A 19987-nucleotide genomic window follows, 5' to 3' on the forward strand; every position below is an offset into this window, starting at 1 on the left:
AGGGGGGCTGTATGGGACCATCACAAAAACTGAAAAATGTTTCACGATGATTTTATTAAATACAACTCAGGTTTTAAAATCATCACAAAAATAAACGTGCTCATCTCTAAGGGGTCGCAGGGACTCCTCGTTATTCTCACAAAAATTAAAGTTGGCTAAATTAAATGTGGTGCCCAGAACTGGACACAACCCTCCAGTTGAGGCCTAATCAGGGTAGAGCAGCGCGGAAGAATGACTGCTCGTGTCTTGCTTTCAACGCACCTGCGAATCCAGCCCAGAAGGACGTTCGCTTTTTTTTGCAACAGTGTTACCCTGTTGACTCGTATTTAGCTTGTGGTCCACTCTGACCCCCGGATCCCTTTCCGCAGGACTCCTTCCTGAGCCGCCATTTCCCATTCTGTGTGTGCGCAGCTGATTGTTCCTTCCTCAGTGGCGGACTTTGCATTTGTCCTCATTGAATTTCATCCTATTTACATCAGACCAAGTCTCCAGTTTGTCCAGCTCATTTTGGATTTTCATCCTCTTCTCCAAAGCACTTGCAACCTCCCAGCTGGGTATCGTCCGCAGACTCTATAAGCGTGCTCTCGCTGCCATGGTCGAAACCACTGATGAAGATATTGACAGAACCAGACCCAGAACTGATCCCTGCGGGACCCCACTCGGCATGTCCTTCCCGCATGACGGAGACTTGCTGCACTCGGGGGGGGGGGGTGTTTTTTCACACCCCTCAGCGAGGAAGTTGCAGGGCTGTAAAGTGCCGATGTAGACGAGCCCTCTATTTGCCCGATTCCTGTCTCTGGAATGTCTCCCGTCTTCCACGACTGTCCCAAGATCATCACGCCCGGCTCAGCTGTCTCCTCAGTCAGCTCCCTGAGCGTTCTCAGACGTGTTTCATCAGGCCCTGGGGATTTGAGGACATCGAACTCGTCTAAGTCATTTTTAACTTGTTCTTTCCCGATTTTAGCCTCTGATCCTACCTCATTCTCACTGGCAGTCGCTATGTGAGACGTCCACTCGCCACCAACCTTCTGGGTGAAAATCGAAACAAAGACGTCATGAAGCAGCTCTGCCATTTTCTGTTTTTGTCTTTCCCCCCTCATTGAGTAACGGCCCTGCTCTGTCATTGGTCTTCCTCTTGCTTTGAATGTATTTGCAGAATGTTTTCTTCTTTCCTTTTATGTCCCTAGCAAGTTTGATCTCGTTTTGGGCCTTGGCCTTTCTAATTTTGTCCCTACAGACTTGTGTTATTTGTTCATATTCATCCTTTGTCATTGGACCGAGTTTCCACTTTTTGTAGGACTCTTTATTGAGTTTCAGACCATTGAAGGTCTCCTGGTTACGCCAGGGTGGTCTCTGGCCAGGTTTCCAATCTTTCCTCCACAGTGGGATAGTTTGATCTTGTGATAATGTCTCTGAAAAACTGCCAACTGTCTTCAATGGTTTTTCCCCTTAGACTTGCTTCCCATGGGATCGGACCTACCAGCTCCCCGAGTTTGCTAACGTCCAGGGGTGAAAGTATGTCTTGGGGCTTACCAGTACGGGGCTGGGCTGGGGCCGGCTCTGGCCTGCAGAAGGGGCGGGGCCTCAGGTGGAAGGGGCGGGGCTGGGGGAGGTCAGAGCCAGCCCCGGCCTACCCTTTATCGGCAAGTGCCGCCTTCCCCCTCCCCGGGGTAACAGTGGCAGCCGGGGCCTCTGGCATCAATTTAAAGGGCCGGGGGCTCCAGCCGCTGCTGGGAGCCGCAGGCCCTTTAAATTGCTCCGGGGGAAGCCGATCCACCCCGGTAAGGTGCACCGGCTTTTGCTGGTATGCCGTACCGGGGCGTACCAGCTTACTTTCACCTCTGCTAACGTCTGCCTTCTTGAATCGCCCTTTGACTGCATCACCATATTGTGCACGACTCCCGCGGGTGCTGCTGATATGGGCCTGACGGACCCGCTCCATCCAGGAGGTGGTGACCGCGAACCCGGAGGCAGCCTGGGCAGAGAGAGGGACAGATTTAAACAGGACACTCGGACCACGGCTTGCAAATCCCCCTCTTTAGAAGAGACACACCTGGCACGAACCCAGGCTCTTTGTGTAAGGCTGGGAGAGAAGCGCAGGGATCACCCTTCTCACGGCAGGGCTCCTCGCAGGATCGCATTTGAGAGTCCTCTCTGAATTTATGCAGGTCAAAATCTCATCTTCTGTATCCCCTTCCCTAACTCCCAAACCCAGCCCTAACCCTAAGGAGAAACTCTGACCCAAACCTGAGCACTTCTCTTAACCTTAACATTTAATGTGTACCTTAAACCTATCATCTTAACTCTACCCCTCAAGTGAACTGTAACCCTAAATGTAAATTCGAACCCTGACCTCAAATATTAGCCCTAACCCTACATTTTATCCTGACTGACCCCTCCCCGAGTGACTGTGCGCCCCAGAACCGGACCCAGGGCCCGGCAGCGTCACCCCCAGGTCAGCTCCAGAGGGAGAAGCCCCTCCCTGCTCCACCTGGAGACTCTCATTTAGCCAGCCCAGGACGGCGTTAGCCCGTCTGGCCGTAGCGTCACACAGGGGGGCCCGGTTTGGATGATTCTCCCCCAACGCCCCGAATCCCTTCCGGAGTCGCTGCTCCCCAGCCCCCTGCTGTGTGTCTGGCCGACGCCCCTCGCCCTAGTCGGTGACATGTGGCCGAATGAAAATGCCCAGTTATCGGCTGGCCCGGTGGGTTTCCCGCGCCCCCTTTCTCAAAGCCGGCCGCAGACACACTGGTTATTTCACCTGGGAAACTGCAAGGGCGTTTTAGGCCTGTTCAGAGTTTCCCCTGAGCTCGCCCATCGCTGGGTTTCCCCGAGACCAGCCCAAGCCGAAGTCAAACGGCCGCTCGGCGGGTGAAGCCGGCCCGGTGCCACGTGGGTGGAAGGTTCGGTCCGGACACAAACGAGCCGTTTTCCGGGCGTCTCGAGCATGACACCAGCTTGGGTGTTCGCGTGGCTCCCTGCTGCGCTCCCGGGTTTAGCGCATCTCCCATGCAGGCCGCTGCGGCCTGATTGTGCGTGCACACCAGTGGGGCTGGGTGCACATGTGGGCGTCAGGCTGGGTTTGGGTGTGTCCATGTGTGGGGGGGATTCCTGTGTAGGTCTCAGCCCTACTGTCCCCCTTCCCTCAAGCCCGGATTCCCCCCTGGCCAGCGCCCACATGTGGGGCTGGATTTTTCGGCTCCGGGCCCGTTGCCCACCCAGGCGCTGGGGTCGTCGAACCCACCCACTGACACACAGAGCAGGGCTCAGCCCCTCCAGGCGGGGGCAGCCCCCCAACCGAATCACGAGCCAAACACCTGACCTCTGTAGCCTGACCCAGAGCTGGGTATATATAATTGTAAAACTTGAGGATTAACAGGTTTCTTGTCCCAAGATCAGGCCCAGTAAGATTATTGTAAAATTACCGTATAATTTGGGAACCCCGATGTGCCCAGGTGCATAGGAACCCTCTCTACGTATATAAATATATGATTTATTAATAATTTAGCAAAGTTACACACACTTAAACGCAACGAGGCAGACAGAGATAACAGAGAAAATACATTTGGACGGCCATCCTTCCACCCTGGACTGTTCACCATTATCTTTCTCATCACCATCACCGTCCTCGTCTTCCCATCAGTCTGGCCCCCCACAAGGTCTACGTCTCTCCAGCCCATCCGCTGCCCCTGGGATGTTACTTTTATAGTCGGTCACGCTGACGCTGCCATGACGAATGCATATTCAACAGCGGTCCTGGTTTGCATTTCCTCCCCGTAAGGGGTCCGTTTGCTACGGGTTAGTCGATGTCTGACGTCACCCCATTAGCGTCCGCGTCCGTTTGCTGTCATGGCACCGATGCGGTGGGAGGTTCTGTCCCGAACTTTCCGGATGCTGGTGTCAGTGATTTTCTGTGGGTGGCTGATGTCGGGATTTTGGATAAAATGCCCGCCCTGGCATACCACTTTCAGCTCCCTATAACTCACCTACCACAGGACAGGCTCAACAAAGAAAATAACAGAACACCAGTAGCCGTCACCTTCATCCCCCAACTAAAACCTCTCCAACGCATCATCAGGGATCTACAACCCATCCTGAAGGACGACCCATCACTCTCACAGATCTTGGGAGACAGGCCCGTCCTTGCCTACAGACAGCCCCCCAACCTGAAGCAAATACTCACCAGCAACCACACACCACACAACAGAACCACTAACCCAGGAACCTATCCTTGCAACAAAGCCCGTTGCCAACCGTGTCCACAGATCTATTCAGGGGACACCATCACAGGGCCTAATCACATCAGCCACACGATCAGAGGCTCGTTCACCTGCACATCCGCCAATGTGATAGATGCCATCATGTGCCAACAATGCCCCTCTGCCATGTACATTGGTCAAACCGGACAGTCTCTACGCAAAAGACTAAATGGACACAAATCAGACGTCAAGAATTATAACATTCAAAAACCAGTCGGAGAACACTTCAATCTCTCTGGTCACTCAATTACAGACCTAAAAGTCACACTATCACAACAACAAAACTTCAAAAACAGATGCCAATGAGAAACTGCAGAACTGGAATTAATTTACAAACTGGACACCATTAAATTAGGCTTGAATAAAGACTGGGAGTGGATGGGTCATTACACAAAGTAAAACGATTTCTCCATGCTTATTTCCCCCACACACACCCCTACTGTTTCTCACACCTTCTTGTCAGCTGTTGGAAATGGGCCACCCTGATTATCACTACAAAAGGTTTTTTTCTCCTGCTGATAATAGCCCCCCTTAACTGATCACTCTCATTATAGTGTGTATGGCAACCCCCATTGTTTCATGTTCTCTGTATATATCTATCGATCTTCCTACTGTATTTTCCACTGCATGCATCCGATGAAGAGGGTTTTAGTCCACGAAAACTTATGCTCAAATGAATTTGTTAGTCTCTAAGGTGCCACAAGGCTTCCTCGTTCTTTCTGCTGACACAGACTAACACGGCTGCCCCTCTGAAACCTATAATTTATGAGATACTTAAGTCTACCTATGCCAAAGGTTATAGGTTTCAAGCCTCTCATTCCCTACGAAAGGCAAATCGTACAGGGTCAAAGCCGGCAGGTTCCTGGCATTATCATAAATAGAATAAAGCAGGATAACAAAGCAAGGAATGGGGTACAGGTAAGCTGGCCCCCTGGGCCACACCTCCCCCCGGGCGTGAGGGACAGGGACTGGGATGGCGAGGAGAACGGGGAGGAAATTGGGCACGGGGGGGGTGTCTCTGGGGCACCCCGGCTGCCCCCACATCCAGGGCCTGGGTACCCCCCGTCTCCAGCCAGGGGCGCTGTGGTACCGGTTGCCCAATGGGATCATTGCACCAGAGCTGTGGAAGTCGCGCCATGGTGCAATCCCGCTGAGCAGCGCGCGGGAGGGGGGACTATAAATTAGAGGTTCCCCCCACACACACCCGTACGCGGCTGAGACTCGCCCGCTCGGACACAGCTGCACAGATCCCGGGGGGGGTTGCCCCTCTCCGGCAGCTGGGCTCTCCGGGGCCATGGGGGGGCCCTGGGGCGGGACATGGGGCCCCGGCAGCATCACTGCTGGCAATCCTGGCTTCTGCTCTGCTGATCCCAGGAACCAACAGCCCGGATTCCTGGGTTCCCTGGAGGGGCTGGGGGCTGGGGGGTCAGAGCAGCGGGGCTGGGAGCCGGATTCTGGGTTCTCTCCCCAGCCCTGGGAGGGGAGTGGGGTCTGGTGTGTGTGGGGTGGGAGGGGCTGGGAGCCAGGACTCCTGGGTTCTCTCCCTGGCTCTGGGAGGAGAGGGGAGGGGGAGCCTAGTGGATAGAGTGGGTGGGGGGCTTCAGGAGCCAGGATTCCTGGGTTCTCTGGGAAGAGAGTGGGGTCTGGTGGTTAGACCTGAGGAGGCTGGGATCAAGGACTCCTGGGTTCTCTCCCCAGCCCTGGGAGGGGAGTGGGGTCTGGTGTGGGGGGATGGCTGGGAGCCAGGTCTCCTGGGTTCTTTCCCTGGCTCTGGGAGGGGAGTGGGGTCTAGTGGTTAAAGCAGTGGGGCTGGGAGCCAGTATTCCTGGGTTCTCTCCTCAGTTCTGGGAGGGGAGTGGGGTCTAGTGGGTTAGAGCGGGGGCAGCCTGGGAGCCAGGACTCCTGGGTTCTCTCCCCTGCTCTGGGAGGAGAGGGAGGGGGAGCCTAGTGGGTAGAGTGTGTGTGGGGTGGGGGTCGGGAGCCAGGATTCCTGGGTTCTCTGGGAAGGGCGTGGGGTCTGGTGGTTAGAGCCGGGGCAGGAGGACGCTGGGATCCAGGACTCCTGGGTTCTCTCCCTGGCTGTGGGAGGGGAAAGGGGGGGGCCTAGTGGACACAGCTGGGAGCCAGGACTCCCCCTGCCTAGCCCCTAGTGGGCACAACTTGTGGTATTGTTGTTTCGCTGACTCAGGCGCCGCCTCCGTTGTGAGCGCACACGCAGAATTCTAGACACACGACACGGCTCGCCTCTCTGCCCCCACAACCACTGACACACAGAGGGACCCACAAACCATCACGTCCACACAGACCCACCATGGCATGCAGAGAAACACAATCTCACACACACACACACAGAGAGCAGGGCCCGTCCCCTCCAGCAGGGGGCAGCAGGGACACGGGGACACACAGAGCAGGGCCCGTCCCCTCCAGCAGGGGGCAGCAGGGACACGGACACACACAGAGCAGGGCCCGTCCCCTCCAGCAGGGGGCAGCAGGGACACGGACACACACAGAGCAGGGCCCGTCTCCTCCAGCAGGGGGCAGCAGGGACACGGACACACACAGAGCAGGGCCCGTCCCCTCCAGCAGGGGGCAGCAGGGACACGGACACACACAGAGCAGGGCCCGTCTCCTCCAGCAGGGGGCAGCAGGGACACGGACACACACAGAGCAGGGCCCGTCCCCTCCAGCAGGGGGCAGCAGGGACACGGGGACACACAGAGCAGGGCCCGTCCCCTCCAGCAGGGGGCAGCAGGGACACGGGGACACACAGAGCAGGGCCCGTCCCCTCCAGCAGGGGGCAGCAGGGACACGGGGACACACAGAGCAGGGCCCGTCTCCTCCAGCAGGGGGCAGCAGGGACACAGGGACACGGACACACACAGAGCAGGGCCCGTCTCCTCCAGCAGGGGGCAGCAGGGACACGGGGACACACAGAGCAGGGCCCGTCTCCTCCAGCAGGGGGCAGCAGGGACACGGGGACACACAGAGCAGGGCCCGTCTCCTCCAGCAGGGGGCAGCAGGGACACGGACACACACAGAGCAGGGCCCAGCCCCTCCAGCAGGGGGCAGCAGGGACAGGGGGACACACACAGAGCAGGGCCCGTCCCCTCCAGCAGGGGGCAGCAGGGACACCCCCCCCCGGTGCCCACCCCGCCTCCACGTCTCCGTCTCCCCGCAGAGGCTGGCTCCGAGTCCTGCGGACTCGAGCCCCGAGTCCTGCGCCCTGGCCCACGGCGCCTGCATGGAGGCTGCCGTCACCCTCAGCGCAGGTGACACCCCCACGGCGCAGGGAGGCCGGATACCGGGCTCGATGGGCCCGTGGGGCTGATCCGGGGGCAGGGAGGGGGCGGGACACCAGGGTAGATGGGCCCGTGGGGCTGATCCAGGGGGCAGGGAGGAGGCGGGACACTGGGCTCAATGGGCCCATGGGGCTGAGCCGAGAGGGGCAGGGAGTGGGCGGGATATGAGAGTAGATGGGCCCATGGGGCTGATCTAAGGGGCAGGGATTGGGCGGGACACCAGGGTAGATGGGCCCGTGGGGCTGATCCAGGGGGCAGGGCGGAGGCAGGACACTGGGCTCGATGGGCCCATGGGGCTGAGCCGGGAGAGGCAGGGAGTGGGCGGGATATGAGGGTAGATGGGCCCGTGGGGCTGATTCCAGGCGTTCCCCAGAGATGGGCCCCGCCCCAGGGTCTGTGGAACTCCCTGCTACTGTCTTCACCTGCCTTTTGTGTGGCTCTTTCTCTCCAGGGGGCATGTCTGTGACTCTGATCCAAAGGGGGTGCAGAGATGGACACCCCAAGGGAGGGACCGAACCCCCCGCTGGGCCCAGCAGATTCCTCCACATCCAGGCCGATGTCCGCTACTGCCTGTCTGACCAGTGCAATGCCAAGGGGCTGGATCTGGGGAGCCCTGGCCAGGCCACAGGTAACAGGAATGGGGAACAGGGCACGGGGGGCTCTGGGGGGTGCCGGCTCCCATCCAGCCCCGGGGCAGGGACTGGCTGGCTCCGGGGGGGGGGGGGGGGCGGGGAATGGGGCACAGGGGCCTGTCCCCTCTGGGGGGGCGCCGGTTCTGATCCGTGTCTCGTTGCAGCTCCGGCCCCCAGCGGCCCCACCCAGTGCTACGCCGGCCTGAGCCTCGGCCCCCAGCCCCACACTCTGGAGCGGGTGACGTGCGACGGGGAGGACGCCCGCCGTTACCACGGCAACGGCACCCTCACAGCAGGTGGGTGGGGAGCAGTGGGGGTGACGCTGGGCTTTGTACCCCAGCAGCCCTGGCTTCCCCTGCTGCCCTTGGGGTGCATTGCAGCCCCCGCACCCCCCCTGCCAGTGACCAGGACGGCCCAACTGGGCGGGGCACTGCCTGGGTCAGGGTGCTGCCTCCGGCCCCCAGTGCGCCCCCGTCCCTGCCCCACTGCACCCTGGGGAGGTCGGCACGATGCCCGTTGCCCCATGGCACATAACGGCTGCCCCATTGCACCCTGGGAAGGTCGGCACAACCACCCCTTTGCCGTGACCTCTCAATGGCTGCCCCACTGCACCCTGGGAAGGTTGGCAGGATGCCCGTTGCCCCATGGCACATAACGGCTGCCCTGTTGCACCCTGGGAAGGTCAGCACGATGCCCGTTGCCCCATGGCACATAACGGCTGCCCCATTGCACTCTGGGGAGGTTGGCATGATGCCCATTGCCCCATGGCACATAATGGCTGCCCCACTGCACCTTGGGAAGGTTGGCACCATGTCCCTCTCCCATGGCACGATAGTGGCTGCCCCGTTGCACCCTGGGAAGGTCAGCACAATGCCCGTTGCCCCATGGCACATAACGGCTGCCCCATTGCACTCTGGGGAGGTTGGCACGATGCCTGTTGCCCCATGGCACATAATGGCTGCCCCATTGCACCCTGGGGAGGTTGGCGTGATGCCCCTCTCCCACGGCACACAGTGGCTGCCCCATTGCACCCTGGGAAGGTTGGCGTGATGCCCCTCTCCCACGGCACACAGTGGCTGCCCCATTGCACCCTGGGGAGGTTGGCGTGATGCCCCTCTCCCACGGCACACAGTGGCTGCCCCATTGCACCCTGGGGAGGTTGGCGTGATGCCCCTCTCCCACGGCACACAGTGGCTGCCCCATTGCACCCTGGGGAGGTTGGCGTGATGCCCCTCTCCCACGGCACACAGTGGCTGCCCCATTGCACCCTGGGAAGGTTGGCGTCCCTCTCACACACGTCCCCCTTGTGCCCCCAGGGAAGCTGGCAGTGCCCATCTTCATGTGGAGCTGCCAGGCCCCATCCTGCGCCGTGCCGCCCAGCCGCCACTTCGGCCCCCTGCAGCTCCGCCAGGCTGGCACCTGCTGCTCCGGCAGCTACTGCAACGGGCAGGGGGCCCGGGCACTGCTCTCCCTGGGCCTCAAGATCTCCTCCGGCCACGTCCCCACCGGGATACCCGGCTACGGCCCCCTCGCCAACGCCACGGCCTGGAAAGGCCACCAACAGCCCGGGCGCAGCCACGGCACGGCAGCCACGGAGCTGCCCCACCAGGACGGAGGCCCACTATCCGGACCCAGACCACACCGGCTACGACCACAGCACGGACCCACTCAACCCCAGCTACGAGGGGGACCCGCCCCACAGCACCGGCCCCCGCGCGCGCCCCACCGAGCCCGGTAAGAAAAACAGCTACCCCACGTCCACCCACGCCCACGTCTCCCAGGCGCCTGGCCCACGCCTCTGCCCCCTGCTAGTGGTTCTGGGGATAGCCCGCCTGGGGCTGTGAGCGGGGCTGGGGGCCAGGACGCCTGGGTTCTCTCCCCAACTCTTAGCAGCTATGAGGCAGTCACTCCCCCTTCCCCCACATTGCATGCCTCAGTTTCCCCACATTTAAAGGGAGGGCTCCCAGAGGTGGGGGGTCAGCCCCATGTGACGTTCCCTGTTTCCCTGTGTTTCTGCTGCTGACTTCAGTCCCCATTGTGGGCCCCCCCGTCCTGCGCACCCCTCTCCCCCCAAGCCTCTCTCTTTAATAAAGTCTCTTACCCCCAAGCCCTTGCATCGCCCAGCTGGTCTCTTTCCGGCGGTGGGGTGCGGGGTGACAGGAATCCTGGTACCGGAGAATTGAGGCTGCTGGCCTGGGACATGTCAGGTGGTTCTGCAGCCCCCTTCAGGTCCCCCATCAGAGGGGATATGCCAGCCCCCTCTCTGGCACAGATGGGACCCACCCCAACCCATCGCAGTATAGAGGGGAGGGAGAGAATTGCCACCCCTGCCCCCCGTTCCTTAGTAGAAGAAAGGCAAGGGGCCCTTTAAATGTGGAGGAAAACTGAAAAATGGACCCAGGCATCCAGGTGGGACTCCAAATTAGACAATTCCATACTGAACACCCCCGCCCCCAGCTTCTTACCAGCCCCCCTTCGCTCCCTTGGGTCGTTACGCAGCTGCCCTGCCCCAGAGGTGGCCGCATCTCAGCGCCGGGCGAGGGGGCCCTGTGTAATCAGCCCCCCGAGCCCCACCCCAGAGGTGGCCGCATCTCAGCGCCGGGCGAGGGGGCCCTGTGTAACCAGCCCCCCGAGCCCCACCCCAGAGGTGGCCGCATCTCAGCGCCGGGCGAGGGGGCCCTGTGTAACCAGCCCCCCGAGCCCCACCCCAGAGGTGGCCGCATCTCAGCGCCGGGCGAGGGGTCCCTGTGTAACCAGCCCCCCGCGCCCCACCCCAGAGGTGGCCGCATCTCAGCGCCGGGCGAGGGGTCCCTGTGTAACCAGCCCCCCGCGCCCCACCCCAGAGGTGGCCGCATCTCAGCGCCGGGCGAAGGGTCCCTGTGTAACCAGCCCCCCCGCGCCCCACCCCAGAGGTGGCCGCATCTCAGCGCCGGGCGAGGGGTCCCTGTGTAACCAGCCCCCCCGCGCCCCACCCCAGAGGTGGCCGCATCTCAGCGCCGGGCGAGGGGGCCCTGTGTAACCAGCCCCCCCGCGCCCCACCCCAGAGGTGGCCGCATCTCAGCGCCGGGCGAGGGGTCCCTGTGTAACCAGCCCCCCCGCGCCCCACCCCAGAGGTGGCCGCATCTCAGCGCCGGGCGAGGGGTCCCTGTGTAACCAGCCCCCCCGCGCCCCACCCCAGAGGTGGCCGCATCTCAGCGCCGGGCGAGGGGTCCCTGTGTAACCAGCCCCCCCGCGCCCCACCCCAGAGGTGGCCGCATCTCAGCGCCGGGCGAGGGGGCCCTGTGTAACCAGGCCCCCGGATGGATGATTTCCCACATGCTGCCGGCAGAGCAGGTTCTATCCAGCCCCAGCCTGGCTGGGAGCCAGAAGCCAGCTGGAGGGGTGGGGAGCGAGCGGGGAGCAGGACGGCTGGGGGGGCAGCAGAGGGGGGGTCATTCATGGAAGCAGCCCTTCCTTGTCAGTCTGGCCATCCTACCCTGTCGCTCACACGCAGTTTGTGACCACAGAGCGGGGCTTCGGGATCCCCCGTCACAGCCACCCCCCAGCCCAGCCGGGACCCTCCTCTGGACCCCAGCACAGGCCGAACCACCATGACCCACGGCAGGCCCAGGGCGTGGGAACTGGCCCCGCCCTATCTCCAGGCATCAGCTCTCCTGATCCAAGGTACCGGGGTGGGTTAATGGAACCCAAAAGTAAGCAGGGCTGGGAGCCAGGACTCCTGGGTTCTACCCCAGCTTTGAGAGGGGAGTGGGGGCTAATGGTTAGAGTATGGTGTGGAGGGCGGGAGTCAGGACTCCTGGGTTCTCTCCCCGGCTCTGGGAGGGGAGGGGAGTCTAGTGGTTAGAGCAGGGGGAGAGGAGCCAGGACTCCTGGGTTCTGGCCCTGGCTCTGGGACGGGAGAGGTGGGACATGGAATTTCATCTAGTGATTGGCACGAGGCCAAAGCTGGGGCTTCTTCCGCCCAAGGACAGTGAGGTGGGGCAAAGTGTGGGGCGGGGGGAACTCGTCCCTCTGTGACACAACCCGCTCCCCCGGCCTTGGGGGTGTCAGGGGGCCCTGCTACTGACCCCTGTATCCTGATAGGCCCTTGTCCCCAAACCCTGGGGGGAGTCCCAGATGGCTCCCCCATAACCCCCCGACTCGCTCATGCCGCGGGCACCGCCCTGCCAGCCGCAGCACCGCACCTGCGTGGAGGGCATCAGCACGGGCGCGGCCCCCGGGGCTTCCCCGGGACCTCCGGGAACCAGGCAGCAGGGGGAGCCGCTGAGCCACGGGGCGGGGGGAGGGAGGTGGCAGAGCCTGCTGGGGCAGGATCCGTGGGAAGCACAGGGCGGGGCTGGCGGGCGTGGAGACGGGACAGAGACGAGTTTGATGGGGGGCCTGTAACTGCTACAAAATTACTCCCCATTTCCACTGGGATTATGCTCCATGGGCATTACTCCCAGTTCACTCCAGAGTTACTCCCAGTTTACACTGGAGTTACTCCTGATTGGCAGTGACATTACTCTCAGGTTACTTCTGATCTGCAATTGACTCACTCCCAGTTTACATCGGAGTTACTCTAAATCTACATCAGAGTTGATCCTCATGTATACCAGGGCTCCTTTCCTTTTACACTGGAGTTACTCCACATTTACTCCAGGGTTACTCACTATTTACAAAGTAGCTAATCCTGACCTGTACTGGTCTCATTCCCAATTTACTCCATAGTTACACCCAATTTAAACCACAGTGACTCCTGAATGACACTGCAGTTATCCCCGATTGCTCAATGGGTTTACTCTCGATTTTACCCTGGAGTTACTTCCAATTCACAACAGTTACTCTAGTTTTACTCTAGTCACACCGGATTTGCTCCTGATTTACAGTGATATTACTCCTGTTTCACACTGGAGTGACTCCTGATTTCCACATTTCCTGATTTCAGTTACCAGACTGACACTGATTTGACTCTGGTTTGACACTGATTTTACTCCCCTTTCAACGGCAGTTACTCATAATTTATACTATATTTACCCTCTATGTGCAACGCTGCTACCCCTAATTTGCAACAGAGCCACTCCTGATTTACAGTGGGGCCCCTCCCCATCTCCACCATAGCCCCTCCCCATTCCAACCAGATTTCCTCCCCATTTACACCAGATTATCTCAGGATTTAGGACCCGTCCTGCCCCTCTTACCCCCTTTAAGCCTCCCCACCCTCTGCAGCTCTGCCTTCGGCGCTGGCAAACCCAGGCCTAAGGTTCCCGGAGTAAAGGGAGGAAAACCTGCCTTTGAGTGAGAGACTCCAGGAGCTCCAGCTATTTAGCTAAACAAAGAGACTTGATCCCCGTCCATGCGTCCCTACGAGTGGAACAACTATTGAAAACAGGCTCTTCGGTCGCGCAGAGGAAGGTCTGACCCGACCCGATGGCTGGGAGCCGAAACCGGACAGATTCAGACTGGAAATAAGATGGGCCTTTTTAATGGTGAGGGGGAGTTTCCAAGTGGGGTGGTGGATTCTCCATCAGGCCAAGTTTTCAGTCAAGCTGGGATGTTTGTCTAATAGCTCTGCCCCGGTTCACACAGGCCGACGGCACACGGAGCGTCTACACTCACTGGTAACCCTGGGTTAGGCAGGGTTGAGCCCTGGCCCCCGGGTTGGGGCTCCTGCGTCTACATTGCAGAGCGATAGGGCTTGACTCCAACGCGACCCCACGGTGAGGTCCTGGGTCGGTGTGTAGACAGAAAGGGGGCAGGGTTAGGCCTGCACCGTGGACAGGCCCCGGAGCTCCGCCCGGCTGGTGCCAGCTGGCCTTGGAAGAGGGGATTGTAGCAAGGGTGGGTGGCATCTGGCCCTCACCGTGCACTCGCCTGGGGGCTCTTTTCCGATGCTCTCTTCACCCCCCACCCCCTACTTTGATTTCCAGGCAACTGGACGGTGACCGTGGTGCACCCAAAAGCCCCTTCTCGGGCACCTCGGCGTCGTCTAACTCCAACCTGCCTGGCTACTCCTGCCACCACGTCTGCAACACCAGCCTCTGCAACTGGCTGGGAGAGTCCGGGAGCCAGGCAGGTAACTGCAGCTCTGGGCATCTAGGGGGCACCAGCCTCGGGGGGGTGGGGAATGGGGCACGGGGCCTGTCCCCTGTAGGGGGCGCTGGCTCCCATCCTGCCCCAGGGCGGGGCCTGGCTTACGGAGGGGCAGTAACCTCCCAGGTGCGTCTCCCCACCCAGCGCCCCTGCCCAGCGGTGCTGGGTGCCCGGTGTCTCCGGCTCCCACCCAGGAGGCCTGCCCTGCCCCTGAGAAGACCAAGTGCCTTGGGCAGAACAGGTACCTCTTCAACGGCACCCGCCCCAGGCCATCAGCATCGGTGAGGGACGCCCGGGGTCCGCCCTGGCTTAGGGAGGACAGTGTGGTCCAGTGGTTAGAGTGGGGGGGGGGCTGGGAGCTTGGACTCCAATAACCTTGCGCCCGGCCCCCTCCTGGGCACTTCGCAACAGCCAGACAGCCCCAGCAGCTTCCTCCTTCTCCTCCGCTGTCATAAATCCGCCCTATGGACACAGCCCCACCTCGATGGGATCAAGCGCCCCCTTGCCCTCCTGCCATCGACTCTGTGTCACTGTGCGGTTGGTCCCCGGCTGCCCCGCCCCAGAGGTGGCTGCATCTCAGAGCCAGGTGAAACGTCCCAGTTTTATGTTTCCAACCCTGAAGCTAGCTGCTTTATTCCTGTAGCTGTACCCTTCCCTGCTGGGGCCCAGCGGAGGTGACATGGGGGGAGAATCACTCAAAGAAAGGGGTGTCTGGGGGGTGCCACCCACGACCAGGCCTCTGGCTCTTTAAGAAGGGTGAGGAGCAGTTGCCTGGCACCCCATGTCCTCTTAGCAATGGGATGCGGACACCCTGGCTCCCTTGGCAAGCTAGGATGGAGATGGAGGCTTTAGGGGGCTGGACGGGGGCTGTCCAGTGCACCACCCCGGGCAGCTCTGGGCTGGGCTGGGTTATGGCTCAGATGCCAGGGGGCAGGGCTCAGCAGGGGGTGCTACACTGCAGGGAGTGGAGGCCAGTGGTTAGAGCAGGACTGGGGGGTTGCTGGGAGCCAGGACTCCTGGGTTCAATCCCTGGTTCTGAGAGGGGAGTGGGGTAGTGGTTCGGGGGCTGGGAGCCAGGACTCCTGGGTTCAATCCCCGGTTCTGGGAGGGGAGTGGGGTAGTGGTTCGGGGGCTGGGAGCCAGGACTCCTGGGTTCAATCCCTGGTTCTGGGAGGGAAGTGGGGTAATGGTTTGGGGGCTGGGAGCCAGGCCTCCTGGGTTCAATCCCCGGTTCTGGGAGGGGAGTGGGGTAGTGGTTCGGGGACTGGGAGCCAGGACTCCTGGGTTCAATCCCCGGTTCTGGGAGGGGAGTGGGGTAGTGGTTCGGGGGCTGGGAGCCAGGACTCCTGGGTTCAATCCCTGGTTCTGGGAGGGAAGTGGGGTAATGGTTTGGGGGCTGGGAGCTAGGCCTCCTGGGTTCAATCCCCGGTTCTGGGAGGGGAGTGGGATAGTGGTTTGGGGACTGGGAGCCAGGACTCCTGGGTTCAATCCCCGGTTCTGGGAGGGGAGTGGGGTAGTGGTTCGGGGGCTGGGAGCCAGGACTCCTGGGTTCAATCCCCGGTTCTGGGAGGGGAGTGGGATAGTGGTTTGGGGGCTGGGAGCCAGGCCTCCTGGGTTCAATCCCCAGTACCAGCCCCCTCACCTCTTCTTAGGGGATGCCAAGGTCTGTATGGTGCTGCAGACCTGCCTGCAGCCGAAGACCTGCACCGTGTTCTCCTACATCCAGAACCTCAACACCATTGAAGAGAAGGGGCACCGCTTCCCTGGGGGTGCCCCACATCCTCTCCAGCACCTAGGCCAGACCCCTCCCTGCTGCTAGCACTGGCCACTCACGGACTGTGACAGGGAGGCTGGATGCTGGGGCAGAAGGGTCCGTGGGCTGATCCAGGGGGCAGGAAGGGGGCAGGATACTGGGGTAGTCAGGCCATGGGGCTGAGCCAGGGGGAAGGGAGGAGGCGGGATACTGGAGTAGATGGGTCCTGGGGGTTGATCTGGGGGGGCAGGGAGGATACCAGGGTAGATGGGTTTGTGACACCTGGAACCCCTGTAGTCACCACTGTCATATAGTTATGATATGTCTTGTACAAAGTCTGCTTTGTGAGGTGTCATTCTAAAAGTCTTAATCTGTTGAACATTAAATTGTGTGCGCTGCTGTCACGGAGTCCCTGGGCGATGCTCTGGACCTGCTCCCCACGAAGCCAGGCAGGACTCTGGGGGAGTCGCCTTTCTCGGAGCAGCCTGTCTGCAGGACACACAGCTCACCCGGCTTCCCCCTTCCTGGGTCTGACCTCGGAGCCTTCAGCCTCCTCTGCCCCTCCCTGCGCTTCCCACAGCGAGTCCGCCCAGGCGGGGTCCTGGGGGGGGCAGAGGGTCCTGCCCCCCAACTCCGCAGTCAGACGTGACTCTCAGCCAGCCAGTAAAACAGGAGGTTTATTAGACGACAGGAACATGGTCTAACACAGAGCTTGCAGGTGCAGAGAACAGGACCCCTCAGCTGGGTCCATTTTGGGGGGCACTGAGCCAGACAACCCCGACTGCACTTCACTCCATGGCCCAGCCAGCCCCAAACTGAAACTATCTCCAGCCCCTCCTTCTCTGGGCTTTGTTCCTTTCCGGGGACAGGAGGTCACCTGATTCCTTTGTTCTCCAGCCCTTTAGCTCTCACCTGGCAGGGGGGAAGGGCTCAGGCCATCAGAGGCCAGGAAACAGGGTGTTGGCCATTCTCTGTGTTCAGACCCCTGCACACACCTGCCCTGTAGGGCTCTGCAATGATCATACACCCTTACCCCACCACCTAGATACTTAAGAACTGCACAGGGGAAACTGAGGCACCCCCACAATATTCCAAGGAAACATTAAGAACAGTCCCACTTCGTCACACTAGCATTGTACGGGAAGGTTTGTACAGGAAGCTTGGGAACACCCACGAGCAGCCTTTAAGGTACAACAGTAAAAAGGCCAACCAGTGTTGATGGCTTATTGAGGAAATACACACAAGCACAAGGATTACGCCCAGTTTGAGTCTTTGTTTATTTGCTAGGTAATCTGCTTTGATCTGTTTGAGGTCACTTATAATCACTTAAAATCGATCTTTTGTAGTTAATAAACATGTTTTATCTTAACCAGAGGGGTTTTGAGTGAAGTGTCTGGGGAAACCTCAGCTTGGCTAACACAGGCTTGTTGCACAACTTCCCCACATCAAGTTACTTAATGAGCAAATTAATTAATGAGCTTGCACCGTACAGATCCCTGTGCAGTGCCCGACGGTCTAATTCTGGGTTTTTTCCTCCAGTAAGGGTGCAAGGTGGGGGAGCTGGGAAACTGGCTGGCGTTTCATTGGCCAAACTGGCGTCTATGAGTGGCTGCGGTAAAGCACTCAGGTAACTCGGTAGGGTGTGTGGCGCCACCTACTGTCGTGTTGGGTAATAACAGGGCCTGGAGAGGCAGGCTGAGCCAGCCCCTCTGAGTAACCAAGGGGGCACAGCAGTTCCAACGGCTCCCAGACTGCACCCTGTGGGGTACAACCCATCACAGGGCCGATCCAGGGGGCAAGGAGGAGGCGGGACACCGGGGTAGATGGGCCCTTGGGGCTGATCCAGAGCAGCCGTCCCTCAGCTTGGGCAGATGGGGCGGCTCCAGGGTCTGGCTCAGCCATTGCACGTTTCCAAAGAAATCCCCAGTCCGCACATGAAGTGCGATCGGGCTGGGGGGTTTGGTGGGGGGTGGGGGCACCTAGCAGGGGCAGTGTCTCCCCTGCTCCAGAGTGACGGTTATTAAAGAGCCCTGGGCAGCATCTCCATCACTTCATGGGGGCTGTGGTGCATTGAGGGGCAAAGGGTGGGATTCTCTGGGGTGGCCAGGAGGAGCTGGGCACAGTGGGAACTGGGGCACTGGGATATTGGACTGGGGCTGGCTCAATGGACCTTATGGTGCACCCAGGACTGGGAGGGGTCCTCTAAAGGGGGTGTCTCCATCCCTGCCCTGATCCCAGAGCAGCCCTCTCAGCCCCCCAGGCCCAGCCCCCCAGCAGCAGCAGCAGCGTGGGCAGGGGCAGCCCGGGCCGGGGGCTTGCATTGGCGGGGCGGTCCCGGGTGGAGGCTGTGCGCGAGGGGCGGGGGCTGGCCGTGGGCGCCGGCTCCGGCGTGTGGTTGCACAGGGGCTGGGCACAGCAGGATGTCCTCTCAAGCTGGATGTTCAGCCAAGGGTCCCCCGGCGTGATCGACACGCAGCCCACTGCCTAGCAGGAACGGAGATAGATGGGGACTGCAAATCCCCCTGGGAAGCCCGGAGAGAGAGGGTCAGATGGCTCTCGGTCTATCCCTCACTGGACACGCTCTGCTGTCCAGCCAGCCATCCCTGTACACATCTATATCCATCCATCCGTCCATCCATCCGTCCACTCCCCCATCCATCCATCTGTCCATCTATCTATCCATCCGTCCATCCATAAGAACATAAGAACGGCCAGACTGGGTCAGACCAAAGGTCCATCCAGCCCAGTATCCTGTCTACCGACAGTGGCCAATGCCAGGTGCCCCAGAGGGAGTGACCCTAACAGGTAATGATCAGTGATCTCTCTCCTGCCATCCATCTCCACCCTCTGACGAACAGAGGCTAGGGACACCATCCATCCACTCCCCCAACCATCCATCCAATCCCTGCACCCCACACACACCTCTGCATCCAGCCATCCCTCTCACCCCTGGACATCCCCCAGCCAGCCATCTAGCCAGCCCCCCTACCCTACTCCCCTATGCACCCCCGCCAGCCCTCCCTAGGCCTAGACACACCCAGCCAGCCATTGGGATGCCTCTCGCTCCCATCAGCCCCCTCCCCAGCGCCACGGACGGTCCCCTTGAGCTGCACTTCTGGGGCTGCCCCCAATGGGAGTGGCCTGACCCCTCCAGCTCCCTCCACCAAGCCAGCCAGTCCCCAGTCTGCAGCCGGATCAGGGCCAGTGCCCCCTAGAAGGGAAAGGCCCCATGTCCCATTCCCTGATCCTACTGCACTGGGAACCCAAGAGTCCTGGCTGCCCCCCCGCCCGCCCGGCAGCTCCGAGCCCGGCCCCTCCCTACCGATGGTGGCCATGCCCGTCCCGTCGAAGCACCTCGGGGAGTCATCGTAGCAGCGGCTCTGCTGGGCCTGGCGCAGGGAGCAGCTCTCCGGGGTGGTCCCTATGCAGGCGTAGCACCAGAGGCTGGCAGAGGTGTTGTCTGGGGCGCTGCGGGGGAGGGAAGAGGGGAAAAGGGTGAGGAACCAGCCCCCCCTGACCTAGACGGAGTAGGGGGGACGGCGGGATGAGGGGAGGTGCAGAAACCCAAGCTCATCAGACACCCCTTGGCGGGGTGGGGGCCCGAAGGCGGTGGGGGGCCGTGAGGACCTGAGCTGAGACCCAGAAAACCAGTTCACACAGAGCACCCCAAATCGCTGAGGATAGGATCGGGGCTGGCGCCCCCTGGAGGGGAAAGACCCCGTGCCCCATTCCCACTGAGCCAGCCAGTCCCTGCCCCGGGGCCGGATGGGAGCCAGCGCCCCCCGGAGGACGAGCTGGTACCTGTGGGAAAGGCCGGGATGTGGCAATTGTCCCAGTACCGGTGGTTGCAGAGGCTGGCGTTGCAGAAGCGGGTGTGAGAGTAGATGGGGAGATACGGCCCGTCGCGAACGCCAGAGAGGTCCCGATACTGCGCCGCATGGCAGCCCTTCTTCACCACAACCAGCATCCGCT

General features: G+C 60.8%; 2 protein-coding genes across 3 annotated transcripts; one reads left to right on the forward strand and one right to left on the reverse strand.

Moving 5' to 3' along the window:
• Nucleotides 1-8012: 8012 nt before the first annotated feature.
• On the forward strand, nucleotides 8013-9976 carry LOC140902699 (ly6/PLAUR domain-containing protein 5-like). 2 transcript variants are annotated; one of them, XM_073323049.1, is made up of 3 exons: nucleotides 8013-8186; nucleotides 8355-8486; nucleotides 9507-9976. In XM_073323049.1, exons 1-3 carry the CDS (start codon nucleotides 8015-8017, stop codon nucleotides 9926-9928), a joined length of 726 nt encoding a protein of 241 aa, XP_073179150.1. In that variant the 5' UTR covers nucleotides 8013-8014; the 3' UTR covers nucleotides 9929-9976. The 2 variants fall into 2 exon arrangements, with proteins under 2 accessions (XP_073179150.1, XP_073179152.1); XM_073323051.1 differs by lacking the exon at nucleotides 8355-8486.
• Nucleotides 9977-17316: 7340 nt separating this feature from the next.
• Nucleotides 17317-19982, reverse strand: LOC140902772 (ly6/PLAUR domain-containing protein 5-like). The gene is given in 3 exon segments (XM_073323214.1): nucleotides 17317-18537; nucleotides 19338-19483; nucleotides 19807-19982. Coding segments are annotated over 3 exon segments (642 nt in total). The 3' UTR covers nucleotides 17317-18217.
• Nucleotides 19983-19987: the final 5 nt, after the last annotated feature.

This window comes from Lepidochelys kempii, chromosome 24, assembly GCF_965140265.1.
Source record: "Lepidochelys kempii isolate rLepKem1 chromosome 24, rLepKem1.hap2, whole genome shotgun sequence".
Lineage (NCBI taxonomy): Eukaryota > Metazoa > Chordata > Testudines > Cheloniidae > Lepidochelys > Lepidochelys kempii.